This window comes from Microplitis demolitor, chromosome 9 (assembly GCF_026212275.2).
Source record: "Microplitis demolitor isolate Queensland-Clemson2020A chromosome 9, iyMicDemo2.1a, whole genome shotgun sequence".
Classification (NCBI taxonomy): domain Eukaryota; kingdom Metazoa; phylum Arthropoda; class Insecta; order Hymenoptera; family Braconidae; genus Microplitis; species Microplitis demolitor.
Window position 1 is genome coordinate 13,349,587 of NC_068553.1, and position 18,928 is coordinate 13,368,514.

At 33.8% G+C, this 18,928-nt stretch overlaps 3 protein-coding genes across 3 annotated transcripts; 1 reads left to right on the forward strand and 2 right to left on the reverse strand.

Annotated features, from left to right (window-relative positions):
* The first annotated feature begins 6,077 nt into the window (after positions 1-6,077).
* Positions 6,078-6,968, forward strand: LOC128668556 (uncharacterized). The gene has a single exon (XM_053741717.1). The coding sequence runs from the start codon at positions 6,078-6,080 to the stop codon at positions 6,966-6,968; it is 891 nt and encodes a 296-aa protein (XP_053597692.1).
* Positions 6,969-13,226: 6,258 nt separating this feature from the next.
* On the reverse strand, positions 13,227-16,304 carry LOC106694115 (uncharacterized). The gene has a single exon (XM_014444320.2). The coding sequence runs from the start codon at positions 16,302-16,304 to the stop codon at positions 13,227-13,229; it is 3,078 nt and encodes a 1,025-aa protein (XP_014299806.2).
* A 90-nt stretch (positions 16,305-16,394) lies between these two features.
* LOC106694116 (uncharacterized) lies at positions 16,395-18,805 on the reverse strand. Its single transcript, XM_053741718.1, has 2 exons — positions 18,650-18,805; positions 16,395-17,603 (listed from the first exon to the last, which is right to left on the reverse strand). The coding sequence occupies exons 1-2, from the start codon at positions 18,803-18,805 to the stop codon at positions 16,395-16,397; spliced, it is 1,365 nt and encodes a 454-aa protein (XP_053597693.1).
* Between the last annotated feature and the right edge of the window lie 123 nt (positions 18,806-18,928).

Sequence of the window (18,928 nt, forward strand, 5' to 3'; positions counted from 1 at the left end):
AATTTTCCAGGAAACCAATAAAACATATTTTTCTTTAGCCGCACTGAACGGTACTTTTAAATGAGAAATTAACAGTTGATTATCATAATATATTAAGATTATAATATATAGAAAAAAAAAATATTATTTTTACTATTATTGTTAAATTTATTGCACTTACTACATTAAAAGATGTAAAATCGTAAAATGATATTTTATTCGGCCAATTCAAAACACAGTAAGAGCACTTAGTTATTAATTTGAGATTAGTACTGCAAATAAGTAAAATAGAGGTTTTAAATGAAAAAAAGTTATTACATATATTTTTCAATTTTATTTACTAGAATAATCTGAAGTTGTTAACAATAACTGAACAATAAACAGAAAAAATAAATTAATGGAAAATTACTGTATTCATTACTTTTAATTTATTTTTTAAGTATAATTCTATGATACTATATCATGTAATGTTATATTGAATTAAATATTTATAAAACAACGGCTATTAATATCGAATAATTAATACAATTATCAAATTGTTTTTTTTTTTTTTTGTAAAATTCATAATTATGATGAAAATCAAATTACATGAAAAGATAAGATTACTTGGCCGTTGGATACTTTTAGAATATATTTTAAATTAACAAATGATGTGAAAAATTATCATTAATTGTGCAAGCTTACAACAATCGTTACAACAAACCTATGCTTCCATACTTTCCATCGACTCGTTGTTATCGATTAAGTCTTTAGATTTTTCATTTATTTTCAGGGATTCCCAAAAAATTTTTCTATTGTCTGGCATCAATGGATATAATTTTTTAATAATGTTATTCTTCTTATCTAATGGTATTCCTCGAAATTCATTATGCATTTCAGGAAGTACGGTTGTGCAAAATTTTTTCAGAAGAAAATTTATTTCAGTATAGTTATCGGTAAAATTATTCTTGTACAACTAGTTACGAGAACCTGAGACAAATTTAACTTCTACAATAGGGTTAAAAAGAAAAGTTTTTGAAGGATCACCGGTTTTCCGAGCGGTACGTTTTTTTTTTGCCAATCATAAAAATTTTTAACCTCGACTACACTTAAATTTTTCGAGATTTAGTTATATTTTCTTTTAAATCGTCGAAATCGTAAATATTTTTTGTTTTTTTCAGACATATGGGTATGGCCTTCAGTCATATATTTAATCGTTACAGATTCCAAATCATTCGGTCTATTAACTATGCTAACTAAACTTGTGAATAAAATCCAATTTTTATTTGTGCAGTACAATTATCTGCCCACAAAACGAAATTTTTGACATCTCTTTTGGACTCAATGAATGTTAATATCGCATCGACGATATTTTGAGCATCACGACCGGCCATCGCTTCATTCCAAAGAACACAGCAGTTACCGATACCATTTTTTTTCAGAGATGCAAATGTTAAATTAAACGCTATCAATCGACTTAAAAAAAATCTGGGCGTCGGTTGACCCTGCGGGCCAGCCCCAAAACTTCCCGCTGTTTTCGACCTCAAAGAGCTCGAAAACCTTAGTGTAGATATATTTTTGAGCTCTTCAAGCTCGAAAATGGTATCACATGCAATTGTTTTTTTACGATCTTTTCAAGCTCTAACAAGTTACCTGTTATGCTGAAGTTTGAAAATGTAAGAATCGAAAATCATCAATGAAGCAGTTTTTAAAATTTAGTTCCTGATTATGTTCAGTACAATAAGTGTATTGAGGCAGAAATCAATGTCGGGGATCAAAATCAAGATTTAAGTAAGTTTTGACTCATGTAAGAAACAATAAAATATGAAATATCCGATAAAAATATTAAAAACTAGGTTTTATTAATTTTTTTGTTGATAATATGATTTAAACTAAAAACCAAGTTCGATGACATTATATGATCAACAGAAACCATAAAAAAGATGAGTTGGTATGATATCAGGCACATTTTAGTACGTTATATTATGATTTATCCAGAAAAAATAACATAAAATGTTATTTTTTTAACATTTCAACGCCGATATTTTTTGAACTAATCAATCGATTTTGATAGTTGACGTGACAATCGGCGCTTTTTATTGAATTCTAGAGCTGATTAAAATTTGAAATCGATCGCGTCAGTCGTTTCGAAAATATTTAGGTAAAACCGTTTTTCACCATTTCTTTCTCCCGCGATAACTCTCGAACGAATTATCCGATTTTGATGTTTGAGGTAGAAATCGACGCGTTTCATTGAGTACTAGAGCTGATTAGATTTTGAAGCCGATCGTATGAGTTGTTTTTGAGAAATCAATAAAAAACTAAAAAAAAAAATTTTTTTTTTTCGTAATTCGCAAATATTTTCGAGTCTATCCCATCAAATAATCTGAAATTTTCAAAAAAGTTGATGGCCAACAAGCTCTTTCGATTGCCACCTCAACCATCCAAATCGATTCATTAGTTCAAAAGTTACAAAGTTTACATGCATACATACACACACACACACACACACACACTCGGACATCATTCTGAAAATAGTCAGAATAGCTTCTTAGGACCTCAAAACGTCGACATCTGATGAAAACTCGATTTTCGAAAATCGGGGTGAAAGCAATAACTTCCCGAAATTTTTGAAAATCGTCGATTTTCTTAGCGGGAAGTTAAAAATGCATCTTTGATTGATGGCTGATCGGTAATAAAATCACTTTTTGTAAATCCATAGAAGAATACTTTGTATCTTCTGTATTTTCTTGTGCTGAATCTTTTTTGTAGAATTCAATTGCTGAATTAGCTTTTGTTTTATGATCTTCATAACGATTTATGAAGTCATCAGGAATTGTTTCGTTAGTAGCTAAATATTTTTTTTCATCTTCTTTAAATAATAAACACTCAGAACATTCATCACTCTGAGGGTGATGAAAAGAAATATTCATGTCCTTTAAAGTTTTCCTGTAAACTTCTTTGCTACATTTAAAATCAGCATGTTTGTTTTTGAAGTCTTGAAACATTAAATCTGGTGTTAAACATCAGGGCAAATATTTTATGAATGGAGAATTGTATCTTCTGTAATGACTCATTGCCGAATGATAAGAATTTATGTGATTTTCAATTAAGTTCCTTTCAATTTTAGGCTTTTTTCCACCTCTATTTTCTTTCACACCGGATCATAGTTGTTTACGTTTTATTGATTTACTTAATTCAGTAATAATAGAATCATTTTTAAATCCAAGTGTTTTTAGAAAGAATGAACGACACACTTGAACATCGATATTATTTTTAGGTAAAAAAAAATATCGGCTATCATCTCTTGTTTGCCAACCTGGAATTTCATTTGATTTTCTTCTTTTAACTTCTTCTATCTTTATTGTTTTAGATAGCCAATTACGCCGAGATGTATAATTTAAATCCCAAAAAATATACCAAATAGTTTTACGTTCTTCATCAGAAAACTGCATACAATTTCGGCGACATTTGTTTCCACAAGACTCGAGAATTATCGGATGCTGCACTTTATTTTTTAAAGGCTTATCTAAAGTTGACGAAGTCTCTGGTTCTGATATAGAAGATGAGGCGATAACGGTTGTATCTTCACTCTGTTACAACTCAACAAACTGCACATTTATAACGTAAACCGTAATTAATATCCGCGACGGAGACGCGGATTAACCGGTAAACCGTATGCGGTCACCCACGTGTGAAAATAAAAATAATAAATAATAATAAATAAATGATTTTAAATATTTCCTCCAAGTTAAAATAAATAATAAGTTATAAACAATAATGAAATTATAAATAATGAACTCTTGGAGTGCCTGAACCAGCTCCTCAGGCTGGGTTAGTGCACGCAGGCGCCAGACCGTTTATCCCAAAACGGACAAAATTAAGTTCAGGGGGAAAATCTGCGAGGAAAATCCGAGCAAGTGACACACGACAAAGCGGACAAACAATTGGGGAAAATAAAATAAAATGAATAATAATAAGAAAAAAAAAGAAAAATAGTAAATATATAATAAATAATTATATTGCCAAATAATAAATAAATCAGAAAAATTAAATAAAGCAATAGGGAAAAGATCCAGGAAAATAAATATTAAATTTTCCCCGACAGCTGTTGGTTTCCGTATTTTAATTGAAACAGTACTCAATATAATTAATAATACTTTACAATAAATAATTTTTGTTAAATTAACCACAATAATAACACTCGGTGGTTATAAAAAAAAAATAATAACGTTATATAAATTTAACCCAAGATATATATAATTTAATTTAATTAACACTGGTAATTTTAATATTAAATAAAAAGAAACCAATTATTTTCACTCAAATTTTTCCAGACAACAATAAAAAATAATAATAATAATCTTACTTTATTTTATCTCTCAACACGCTTGAGAGAGAGAAAGACACGGAATTTTTCCTCACTCACACCCAAACGGATAAATTTCTCGGTACTACCAAATTATAAATATATAACATATAAAGTTAAATAATAATTTTTGCATAAAATCTCGTTAATAATTTTTACCGCTGGGGTACATATAATCAAAATAAAATAATTATAATGCTATGCAATTATGTTAAATAATAATAAACGTGAATAATAATTGATAATATTATACAGATATTCTAAATAAAAATAGAAAAATAATAATTATATTAACTCGGGAATTTTTCATCCGAGTGCTGACATCAGTGCTTGAGGAATTTTTAAGTACCGCGTGAGTTGTATAGCTATATATAGTACTAATATATATATATATATATATATATATATATATATATATATATATATATATATATATATAAGTGCGTACCGGCAACGCTTTACGCCGTTGCGTACGCTTTATCAATATATATATATATATATATATATATATATATATATATATATATATATATATAGTTAATTAACAAATGTTTTCACCAACATACGAAATAATATTTAATGATAATTAATACTAATTCTCCCATATATCATTCGATAAGTAATTAATAAATACAAATAAATAATTTTCTCCGCGGCGACCAACAACTACCGGGGGAGGCTAACACGTGAAAGTATATTATCCAGCAAAATAAATACAAAGTACTTACTCAAGTTCTCTCCAATGACTCAAAAAAAATAAGAATTGGAACGAAAGCCAACCAAATTCGCCCAGTAAATCAATTTAATAAAATTTAACTTTCTTTCTAACCAAATATTTAATACACAATAATGTGGATTAGTTTTTGCGTCTGTGCACCGTGCTAGTCCGTATCTTTCTGACTTAATTATCTAAACCTCCACCTGTTGGTCGTCGCACACATGTCACCACCGTCGCCCTTAATTTTTATTATAATTACATTAGTCAGCCCTGGGCCTCACTTAAATTAAAAATATAAAATATAAACGTAAATCCTCAAACATCTGAATGATACATAATTAATTAATTAAATATATGATCTGTTTATCGATATCTTTAGTATCGGAAAATAAATTAAATAATAATAGCCCAACTAATAAACATCACTTGACGTCATCAGTTGGATGACAAGTTTAAGCAAAGTAATATGTTGACAATTGTTGGGGCATAAAATAACGCCGAATTATGCATCCCAACTAATTCAAAATTATAAATAAATACTTAAAATAACCAGAAGTCAAGCGTTGGTGCCTTAAATCATAAATTATAAAAATAAAATTAAATCACACATGTGCTCTTTCATACCCTTCGCGCATGCGCAAGCACCGTGCACGGACTGCCGTCTCATCGGCGAAATGGCGGAAAGCCCGCGTAACGATTCAAATTCAAATTTATAATTAAAATAATTAACTTAAAACTAAATAAAATTAAATAATTTGAATCGCTACGTGACACATTACTGTCAATATCTTTAATGGAACTTTCGGCCTTAGATTGTACTCCTTTGTCAATATCTTGGCTTGAAGTAGGCTCAATGGATTTTACACTACCGTCAATATTTTCATTTAAATCTAAACTTCTACCAGAAATACTTCTAGTAAGGGTATCGATTTCTTCTTCATGGAAAACTGAATTTAAATCAGCAGAGTGATCTTCTGTATGCAGTCTGTCGAAAATTGACTGGTTTGATGACTTTACAGGAGTGACAAGTGGATGTCGTTGATGGTTCGCTACGTCGATCAGAATTCTTTGTTGGCTAAAACCAAGTTGGTACAGCTAATTCACGTCGATGCGACTGACTGCTCGGCTAAACGACTTGTCGAGGAATTTGAAAAAGCCTTGGAAAAAAAGGCGATTTCCCTCGAACAACTTATTGGACTTGCGTGTGACAATGCATCGGTCATGGTTGGAAAATATAATTCATTTAAAACACATTTGATCAAACGTCTTTCTCATCTTATGACGTTACCATGCATTTGTCACTCTTTAGCGCTGATCGCTAAAGAAGCATGCTCTGCGATTCCAGAAGAAATCCAGAGCTTCATCTCTAAAATACCTACTTTCATCAATAGTAGCCCGAAACGGTTGGCAAATTTCAATATTTTTCAGCGTCCTTTTGAAGATCATCCTTCTAAGCTTTTACGATTTGCCTCAACAAGATGGCTCTCTCGTCAAATCGCTATTACGAGAATATTAGACAATTGGGAAAACTTACGTATATTTTCGACTGATCAAGTCGTAGAAAAAGTTGCAAGTGCAGTTGATTTGCTTGCAATCATGAATAATCCCATGACAAAAGTATACCTGCTTTTCTTGAAATTTGCAATTGACCCTTTAGAAAAGACTAATGCTCATTTTCAAGGAAGTGCAACTTTAGTTCATCAATTACAACCTTCTTCGAAGAAGTTGCTCATTGATGTTCTTCAAAAGTTCATGAAACCAGCTTTGTTAAAGCCTGAAATCATTGACAATGAGGCTCGTAACATTGACTTTGGATCCATCACGAATCAACGTGATGCACTTAAAGTAGATGTTGGAGACGATTGTAAGGATTACTTACAGGCTGAACTAAGCTCTGAGGTTTCTGAATCGATCATTGACTAGGTTTATCGTAATTGTTTAAAATTCTTTGTAATAGCTGCAGAACAAATTCGCGAAAGACTTCCGTTTGATCATAAATTTTTGTCTGATTTGACCGTTTTTACAAGCGAAATCGCTCTTCTTGATTCTGATAGAGAATCATCGGTTTCTCAAGTAGAAAACATCTGCCGTGAACTGAACGTTCCACAGGTAGAGCTCTTATAAGAAGAATGGCGTTTCTTATTTGACGTCGATTCGAATCTGAAGGAACGGTGGTGCCAATTATCATTCGACGACATGTGGAAAGAAATTTGCACCTTCACTGCTTTAGATGGGATTGTAAAGTTTCCAACTTTGCGCTTGCTGTTAAGTGTGATAAGAGCACTTCCTCATTCTAACGCTCCGGCGGAGAGGGATTTTTCTTTCATACCTGACACCAAGACTAAGAAGAGAAACTGTCTGAGTCACGAAACCCTGAATTCCCCATGTGTAGTAAGATCTGTCTCCAAATCATGGGATCAAAGTCCAGCGGAGATGGTCATCGACAAAAGTTATGTTCAAATGATGACTTCGTGCAACTTATATCCAGAGAAGAAAGAATTCCAGTCGCAAAAAATGAATTTATTCGCGTATGATTGTTATGATGAATGCGAAATGAATGACTGTTCAGAATATAAGTAACTCCCTCTCATCGTTTTGATTATTTTTAGCTCTTCCACTGTAGATAACTTCAAGACGTTTCATATAATTGTTCACTTTTTCAATTGTTAAGGACTAAATTTATTTTATAAAGACGTTAAAGCTGTAAATTTCGCTTAATTTATGTTATTTCTTAGATTTATTTGTTTTATGGAGAACTTACAGCTATAGCTCAGTTTCTTCTATTTAATTGTATTTATTCTATCTATTAAATAGAGAAACTAAAACATAAAGCTTTATTTCTCAACATTTAAGTTTATTTATTGTTGAAAATTAATTATTTTATTCTTTGTTAGAGATAAGTTAAAGCGAAAAGCTCAGTTTTTTTTTTATTATTACTGCCATGTATAGTCACTGTAAGACCGTACTTTACTCTTTTGCTTTTAATCGCGATTGCCAGACTTCTATTTCTTCCTCTTTTGTGCAGCTGGGGCCTGACTTATGTCTGCTGTACTTACATCATCATGTGATGCCCTCTACGCCACATTTTTGCAGTAGAAGTATAGCGGCAAGGAGAAACCACAGATAAAACCCATTGTCACTACAGTCAGAACGGGCAAAGTTCCAGTGCTTTAAGCTCAGTTTGGTTTCTTTTATTTTCTTTATTGCTTGAAGTTTTATTCATCTATTTTATGTATAACAATACTAAATCTGAAAGCTTCATAATTCCATCGCAACCTATCCAAACCCTGCTATCAATACGCCTCCTAACTATATATATACTGCACTATATATCAGCTGATATATTGCACTAGTGCGAGAAAACCTATCACTTCAAAAGATTATGCATTATAATCTCTACTACGTCCTAAACTTCTCTTTCACGCTTCTCCCTTTTTAGCTACAAAGCCTTTGGGCTCTAGGTGATCTTTTAATTCTTTTCTTCTTTTCTAAGGTTCATAACTATTAAGTTGGCAACCGCTCAGGTGCGGGGTTTTAGTCGGTTAGCGCCAGATGCAAACCCGACACTATCCTTCCGGATGTCTTTTGAAGATTTGCCCCCCTTACTCCCGTTCAAATAAAAAAAAAAAAAAAAGACGTGTGGCACTCGGGAACTACCGCGATAAAGCTATTGCATAGAATTTTTTATCAACTTATGCAATTATAATTATTTATTCATTTTTTATTTATGCAATTTTTTTTTCTTTGATATTAATTCAAGTTACACTTTTTCAGCATGGTGACCTATGAGAAAACAAATTTTTTTTTTTTTATTGAATAAATGAGAAGTTAATATCGTTTAAAATATTTTTATTATCTTACAATACATGTAGGTTATTCAGGAATTTTTATCATTGAAACTATAGGTTTATGGTAACTGAAATAAGAAACATAAGTTTGAGACTTAATATCCTCTAAATATCTGGAAAATACCGCGCCAATGGTGGTCCTCTATTTTGTTGTGGTTTCTTGTGGATCATTATTCATTTTCAAATTCAATTTTTCCGAAAGAAAAGTTGTCTTCCGCTCTGATTTTTTATCAGCAAAATTGATCTATCGATATGTCAAATATCGATGTTTTTTTTTCTAAAGTATTGATATTTTTTGGAGACGATATATCGATACTCGATAATAGAAAACTAAAACTATCGATGTTACGATATCGATATTTTTTTTCAATTACCCTGATAACCAGACATTGCTCTACAAGTGTTGCATTGCAACATTTACGGCTAACTTAACGAGAAAGTTCCTGACAAAACTTGACTGGATAATACTTTCCTTTAAGTTGGCTTCAGAATACAGCAGTAGCTTGAATGTAACTTGCCAGAAAAAACTTGCCGTCAATTTGAAGTAAAACTTTCAATCAACTTAACGTCGTCGTCTGACGTTAGTACTTGTCGTCAAATTAAATAGAAAGTTGCAGACTATTTACTGTCAACTTAAAGGTAACTGCTTGCTCTCCAACACTTTCCTTTAAGTTACCTTTAAGATACGGCAGTAGCTTGTAGTTAACTTATGGTTAGGGTGGCTATCAGGGTAGGAATAGGCGATATCTGTCGATACTTCAACTGTTACGTCCCAGCCTGCTCGTCAGATGTCTCTGACTATTTTTAAATACTAATTATTAAGAGACCGATCTGAGACCTAACTAATTAATTAAGATGTATATTGATAATTTAGCAAGTTGCATAATTAATAAGTTACTCTATATTATAGGATATAATATAATGTAATAATATAGCATAACATAATAATATAAAATAATATGATATTATTTAGAATATTTGAAACATATTGATAAAGTTATTTTTCTCTTAATATTTGTTATGTATAAATAAACGCTGACGCCTCGAGTAAATCCTCGAGACGTGCAGCTGCACAAACATCTATTTTGTTCTAAGATAACTTTTGTTCATAGATAAGTGACTCATTTGTTAATAATAAAAACGGAGAAAGCGTGAGAACGGAGAATGGATCATTCGAGAATATTGCTTATCACGATCCACCCCTCTATATCGAACGATGCGCGGGCCTGATGCCCAAGCGCCTCGTATTGATAAGAGACTTACTCTAGTTTTTCTCGATCGAGAGAAGTCAGTCTGAAATATAGAATCATAGAGAGCAGTCAGGCTCAATACTAAATACTCAACTTTTTTCTCACCCTTTCGAAGTTATTGTTAGACGAACTTTAACAATTTATAAATTGATTCAATTGTATATTTTCACATTATTGAAATTATTCTTTTACAATTGAATAAATCAAATTAAGATATAAAATAACAACCAGTTTATTTCAACCACCGAATGGTGGCTGTTCAACCCCTACTAAATAATTATTTATAATTATATGTAAGTTCTCATTACGTCCAATTCAAATCGACCGCTCAACCACGCCAGCGCCAAAACATCAACCAGGACGTAACACAACTATCAATGTTTTTTTATGTATAGTATCGATGTTTTCTGTCGATATTTATTGGACAAGATATATCGATACTCGATGATAAAAAACTAAAACTATCGATATTACGATATCGATGTGTTTTTTCAATATCACAGATCTTTTCAAGATCTGCAAAAAAAAAAATTTGGGCATCTTTCAGCTAAAAGGGCGTACCTCAAGACATACGTCATTTTAGCTTTTGAAAAGTAGTGCCTAAAGCTAAAAGGGCGCATAAAAAAAATTCAAGTTTTAATACACAATACTGACAAATAATTTCACAAAACAAGTTAGATGAAAAAAACAGTCACCTACACTTGTTTTTTCAAAATTTATTAAAAATGAAATTATTAAAAAAAAATGAAAATATCAAATTTTTAATTAAATAAAAAATTTTCATAACGATTATAAAAAATAAAAATTTACTGACGTTTTCTTCAATTAGTGTTTTGGATTATGGATCCATCATAAATCAGAATAATATGAAGAAAAAAAAATCCAAGGTACTTAATAATAAAGAAATAATTCTTTTCCTACGCGAGAAAAGAGAATTTCTTGGCACAAGAAATAATTTGTATTATGAATTGAAGACAAAAATTTTTTTTGGCTCAAGAATTTTTTTTCTCGCCTAAAAAATTTTTTTCTCGTTTCAAGAAAATTTTTTTTCACCCTAAGAAAATTTTTGATTTCACTTTATAATACAAAAAATTTCTTGGGTCAAGTAAAAATTTTTTTAGATCAAGAAAAAATTTTTTGCCCTAAGAAATCCTTTTTTTCTGTGTAGACATATTTTTAACGTTAATACTGAAAGAAAGTATTAGTTTGAACATACCTTTACGACTGCAGCTTTTTTTTTCTCATTTTTAGACTTCGGCTAACCTTTTTAATGAATTTTTAAGAAAAAAAATTTATACGCCCTTTTAGCTTTGGGTCACAGAATTTTCGAATTTCTAAAGCTGAAAGGGCGCATAATTAAAGACATACGCCATTTGTTTCTTATCACAATCGCGGGTGAGATGTTACTGTTCATGCAATTGTAATAATTTAATAAGTTAAATTAATATCTTATTAATATTTATTTATTCTGGATTTCAATATCGTAATTAATGTGATTTATTAGTGAACAAAACGTTTCTATAACTTAATTGCAAAAGAATGGTAAATATTATTATGACTGAACAAATTCGGTAAAAACTAAAAAATGGAATTTTCTTTGAATTTTGGTACGGATGAGACATAGGCAAGTCTCAACTAAACGGTTTGGGATCCTGGTGATAACTAACTTATTATTTTTGTCTTGCATACGGGCCCTTGTACCTCAGGAACCTTGAACTGTAAGTAAAATCGTACTGTTTAGAAAAGGTGGGAAAGGTGACCTTGTGATTGGTAATCAGCAATTGTAGGAGTAACAACCCTTGAAGTAGGAAGGGGCACTGTCAGAAAGGATAGGCAAGAGGAAAGAGCGAGATATTAGAAAGGCTAGAAATTATTTAGAAAAAACTGGAGACACCATATGATATTCACGTAGGCTTGGGACGAAAGGCGTTTATAGGAAAAAAGGCAATAAAGTAATTTATTTCAGCTGGACGATGTCGTCTGGGAAAATAAGTTTAAATTTTACTTGGGAATAGTTTTTAAGCGGATTTTAGGATTAAGTTGTAAATTATCTAAACTCAAATTCAAAGAAACTCACATTTTAAAGTTTTACAATACAGAAAAAAAAGAAGGTCTTAAATCATAAAACTAAAATATAATCAAACAATGGTATTAAATTTGGCTATGCTCTCAACGTCGATGGTTATCTTAAAAACATTTGGAATAAAATAAAAATTACAAAAAATGGCCGAAATACAATATTATAAAAATCAGTCATAACTTTCAACATTCTCCCCCCGTTGAGAGGTCATAGCCGAGCAACTTAATGTCTTTAAATAGTTAATTTTAGTTTTGGTTAGAATCTTCACACACAGGTAAAATTGTAAGTCTTTTAATATTTCGCACAAAGGTATTTCTTGCGGTTTTCACTGTCACCGTACGAATGATGCCATCATCACCTGGATGACATTCGATGACTTGCCCCATCACCCATTGTGCTGGCGGAGAGTTGTCATTCGAAGAAGAACGACTGCTCCCTGAATAATATTAGGCTCAGGTGTGTCCCACTTAGTTCTACAAGTGAGTTCATTAAGATATTCTAAGCTCCACCGCTTCCAGAAATCTTGTTTTACCTTCTGAATATGTTCCCAGGCTGATAAGCGGTTAGTTTGAATCTTTGTAATATCGTGACCTTGAAGGTTGGTCAGTGAATCACCAATTAAAAAATGTCCGGGGGTCAGGACTAAGGGATCATTGGAATCTGAGGAAATAGGAGTTAGTGGTCTTGAATTTAAGATGGCTTAGATTTCAATTACCAATGTGTTAAATTGTTCATATGTAAACAGCATCTCATGTCCAGCCACATGTTGTAGAAGCCTTTTAAAACTTTTCACTGCAGCTTCCCATAGACCTCCAACGTGAGGGGCCTGTGGGGGAATGAAATGCCACTGAATGCCTTTGGTAGTAAGATACCCTTGAATTTTCTCTTGAGCCTCAGCCGTAGAAAGTTCATCAGTCAATTCTCGTAAAATATTGTTTGCACCAACAAAGTTAGTCCCATTGTCACTATATATATCTTGGCACAAACCACGTCGTGAGATAAATCATCTTAATGCTGATAAGAAACCGTCGGATGTCAAATCAGTAATTAATTCAAGGTGGACTGCTTTCACTGCAAGACACACAAAGACAGCAACATACGATTTGATTTGTGCCCGATTGCGGAATTTCTTTTCCTTAAGGAGAAATGGTCCACAGTAATCTACGCCGACTTGACTAAATGGACGTGAGGGATTGACTCGAGGCCTAGGTAGATTACCCATCAGATAATTAGTTGTCGGGGGTCTAGCTTTACAACACTGTACACATTTGTTGATAATTTTGTATACCTGGCTTCGACCTTCAATAATCCAGTATTTGCGCCGCAAAATGTACAATGTTTGTTGCACTCCGCAGTGTAAATGTATCCTATGTGTATGATGAATAAACAGATTTGTGACATGGTGATTTTTTGGTAAGATAATAGGATATTTTGCATCGAAGGGTAAATTAGAGAAGGATAGACGACCACCGACTCTCATTATCCCATTATCATCTAATCTTGGGGTTAATTTTGAAAGTTGAGTATTTTTCTGTTTCGACCAGTCCAATTTATTCAGAATTTTAAGGTCTTCGGCAAAAGCTTGACGTTGAACTGTTTTAAGTACTCGAATCTCTACTTCCTGTAATTCTTTTACTGTTAAGGGGCCTTTTGTTTGACGCCCTCGTACAAATCTGAAGCAATAAGCCAACGAACGCATCAACCGGTCAAGATTCGAAAACTTATCGAACGTTGTAAATTCCTTTTGGTTGGTAAACAGACAAGTGACGCGCCGTTGCTCAGGTATTTCTTTACTGAACTGTAAATTAGTGACTGGCCACTTATTCTGGGGCTCGCTCAACCATAGAGGTCCCATTCTCCAAATGCTCATTGAAAGAAAGTCAGTAGGTGGAACCCCTCGTGACACAAGATTTGCCGGATTTTCTTTTGTGGGTACATGGTGCCAGTTGTCAATAATCGTTTTGTTTTGAATGTCTGCCACCCGATTGGAAACAAACGTTTTTAAGTGATGAGGTGATGTATTGAGCCAATGTAAAACTATAGTTGAATCGGTCCAACAATATATTCCATCAAATGTAATCTTAATGGCTGAAACTATGGCTGGAATTAATATTGCCAGAAGTTGTGCACCGCACAATTCTAATCTTGGTATGGTAATTGTTTTTAATGGAGCGACCCTTGATTTGGCACACAATAATTGTACTCGAGTCTTCCCTTGATGATCAAGTACACGCAAATAAACGCAAGCACCATATGCCTTTTCACTTGCATCTGAAAATCCATGTAGCCGTATATTTTTTATTGTTGATGACATAATTGTTCGGGGAAAAGATATCTGGTTCAATACCGGCAGTTGGCCGCAGTAGGTTTTCCATTCCGTGTGAAGTTCCAGTGGTAAAGATTCATCCCAATCGAGTTTCTCGGACCATAATCTCTGTAGAAGAATTTTTGCTATGATAATAACAGGTGCTAATAGTCCTAGAGGATCAAAAATTTTTGCGACTTCTGAAAGAATAGTTCTCTTTGTGATCTTAGTCTGGTTTGTAATGGTAATAGCATTAACTGTGTACATTATGCTATCGGTCTTTGACTCCCAGCAGATACCCGAAGTTTTTAATGTTGTGTCACCCAACTGTAAATGAGGGTTGATATTTTCTTTAGAAATATCTTTTAATACCTCACTGTCATTTGATGCCCATTGACGAATAATTAAACCCGCTTTGGCAAGTATATGGGAGACTTCTTGTTGCATTTGAATCGCTTCTAATTTGGTTTGGGCTCCAGTGAGTAGATCATCTACATAAAAGTCCTCTGTTAGAATTTTGGCTGCTATAGGAAACGAATGACCTTCATCTTGAGCCAGTTGATGTAAACAACGGATAGCCAGGTATGGTGCGGGTCTAAGTCCAAAGGTTACTGTATTCAATTCATAGGATTGTGTTTTATTACCATGATTCCATAATATCCGTTGAAATTTTCTGTCTTTTTTCCGCACTAGAAATTGTCGGTACATCTTTTCAATGTCACCTGTTAAAACGATTGGATGCTTTCGAAAACGAATTAAAAGTGAAAAAAGATCCGATTGAATAGTAGGTCCAGTAAACAATTTATCGTTTAATGATGTACCTGTGGTTGTATTTGCAGAACCATCGAATACAACTCTAACCTTGGTGGTCATGCTTGTTTCCTTTATTACGGCATGATGCGGGAGATAATAACTGGTGGTGGCTGTCGGTTGGTCGTGAATTAGAGACATATGATTTAAATCTAAATATTCTTGTAAAACTTGATGATATTGAGTCTTCAAATTTGGATTTCTTTTTAATTTTTGTTCGGTGTTTGTCAATCTCTTAAGGGCTAAGTGGTAAGAGTCTCCTAATGCTGGACTACGTGGATTGAATAGCAGTGCTACGACGTAGCGACCAGTTGGATCTCTTGCAATATGTTTTTGGAAATGCTGCTTACACTCTTCTTCCTCTGGAGTAAATCTTTTAGTGCTCGGACATTCTTCAATTTCCCAAAATTTATTTAGGTCAAAGTCATTGATATTTGTAATATGGCATGCTGCTGATGTGACGTATTTACTTGAAGGCGCTGCTCCACCTATAATCCAACCAAGCAATGTTTTCTGAAGGAATAATTCTTGCTGTGCAGGTAAAGAGATTTTGATTTGACCTATACATAACAGTGAGAGAGTAGTACCTGCACCTATCAGCAGGTCAACTGGTGCGGGCTTGTAAAACCAAGGATCGGCTAATTTAATGTTAGATGGAATTTTCAATGTTTCTTGATGAATAGGTTGATCCGGTACTATCTGAGAAATCATCGGTATAATCAGAAAGGTAAGTGTTTTCTTGTATTTATTTACTCGGGATGTAATTGCCGCTGTGGTTATTTCATTACAATAGGTGGTCATGGTATCCAGTGCTCCGACAGGTACACGACATGTGCTTGTTTTCAATTTTAAAAGTCTTGCCAAACTCTGAGTCATAAAATTTGTTGTGAAACAGGTATCTAGTAAGGCTCGACAATTAATGGGTTGCTGGTCTTTGTCTAAGATATTTAAGACAGCGGTAACCATTATGTCATTCGACACAGTATTTAATACTAAACTAACTTGTTTTTCTTCTCCTGATGATGCTTCATTGGTGTGAATATTTTGATCATGTTGTCATGCTCGTGTTTCATTATTTGTAGTTGCATAATTAACATTCGAAGTTTGGCTCAAATTATCATCCCTTTGAAAATGTAACAACGTATTATAGCGTTTTGAACATATTTGACATGATGCTTTTGATGTACACGACTTAATACTGTGCCTTTTTCCAAAACAATTATAACAGCGATTAGTATCCTTAATTACTTTACGTCGGTCCTCTATGGACAAATTTCGGAATTTTTCACAGGTATATAACAAATGATGCTCGTTGCACACAGGGCAGGTAATAGCCGGGTCGGCAATCTTATTGTTCGAAAACTTAGTATAATGGTGATTTGAGTTGTTTGTAACATGGAGTGCCTGAGTCAATGGTCTATGCTGATGGTTATCTTTTCTCGGTGGTGGATTAGATGGTGTTTCGTTATAACGAGACGTGTCACCACAACTAGCACGCTTTTCTAAAAATTTTAATAGATTTTTATACGATGGAACTTTTTCATCGGTCAAAGTGAGCTCCCAATGCCATATGGTTGTTGAATTAAGTTTCGATAAAATTAAATCTACTAAAGGAATATCCCATGATGAGACGGGTGCTTTCAAATTTTCTAATGCTCTGATATGCTGGTAGAAGGTGTCAACAAGTTGATTAATTGCCGCAGCTGAATCTTTTTGCAATTTTGGATATTCGCGTAACAACGACCAGTGACGACGCGTTACTCGGCGGACTGATTCATATTTTTCTTTCAAAATATCTAATGCGACTGAATAGTTGTCATCTGTAAGCTCTAGGGATTCAATCGCGCTCGCCGCCTTCCCAGTAAGCGACAACCTCAAATAATTTAGTTTTTTGACCGGTGATAAATCTTCTTGGTCGATCAATGTTGCAAATAAATTATAAAATGCTGACCATTTTTCGACAGTTCCGTCAAAAGTCGGTAATGGAATTGTTGGTAATGTGACCGCTGCTTTTGGTTCGGTTACGCTAGCTACTGCTCTCTGTGAATTATCTGCATTCACAGAAGTTGGGGTTAATCTTTGGATCAAAGTTCGCGCACGAGATGTTTCTACATCAAAACTGGATACATACGACATACGGTTGTCAATCTCATCTTCGGCTACCTCTTCCGATTCAGTTTGAATAATGTCGATTTTTTCGAAGGCTTTGTAACAGTACGTTCGACTTGAAAATCGAGCGCCAAAGTCTAATTTACCTATGGCCATCTATTTGAATAATTTTACATTAATTAACACTCTTTAGTCACCCGGGGCCAGGTCAGAGGCCCCCTAGATCGCATTCTATTGAGACAATAGTGGGGTAGTTTCCCACCCTCAGACTTTTCCTTTAAAAAGGGCTAGCAAGCAGTTGCTTGAGGACTTAGGCCCTGGCTACCACCCAGAGTGGACCAGTAGGGTAGTGGACTGATGACGCTTAGCGAGGTTCCTACTCTACACCCAGAGCTCAATACAATTTACTTGAGCCGGCCTCACAAAACCAATTCTTTACCGAATAAACCACCAGGCATTTCCTTTTCCTTAATAATTAATAAGCGCAAATTTAAGAGACCGAGGCGAACCCCCCAGCTCATAAGATTAAATAAATTTAGTTAATATTAAGTAACCGTGGCCTGGACAAGAGCTAGCCAGCCAACAGGCTACACCAGTTATATTGGCGCCCAAATCTTCGGTGATAGGAAATCGCAGAAAATGAACGGCAATGGTGTGGTAACACTCACAAATTTTAACGACACAATTTCAAATTAACTTTAACTTTACTAAATAGCCGCGTATAGAAAATTGACTCAAAATGTGGTCAATTAAAACGTTATTCAAATAAATGATTTCTAAAATAATTACGGCGGCTATTGATAACGGACAAATAACTCCAAGATATAAAATAAATTAAATAAAATTATCACTGGACTAAATGACTAGATGTAACGAGACATATCGTGAGGCCGGCTCAAGTAAATTGTATTGAGCTCTGGGTGTAGAGTAGGAACCTCGCTAAGCGTCATCAGTCCACTACCCTACTGGTCCACTCTGGGTGGTAGCCAGGGCCTAAGTCACCCTGCAACCACTTGCTAGCCCATTTTAAAGGAAAAGTCCGAGGGTGGGAAACTACCCCACTATTGTCTCAATAGAATGCGATCTAGGGGGCCTCTGACCTGGCCCCGGGTGACTAAAGAGTGTTAATTAATGTAAAATTATTCAAATAGATGGCCATAGGTAAATTAGACTTTGGCGCTCGATTTTCAAGTCGAACGTACTGTTACAGCTTTTACGGCAGTATTCAAAGTAGCTTGTATGAAATGAATATTCCGGTGTTCTGGATCTGCTATTGCAGCGTCAACTGCATTTTTTAAGGCAGTTATAGTAGCTTGAATATGACCGCGTCGTCTTTTAAGTCGGCTGTGTTCAACCATATTGGATTATAATTGATACAGGGATACGTACAAAATAAGGAAAGGTAATTGCTGATCTTTCGGTGGTTTAGTGATATAACAAAGGAAAGTAATTTTCGGCCACTTTTTTAGGTGAATAATAAA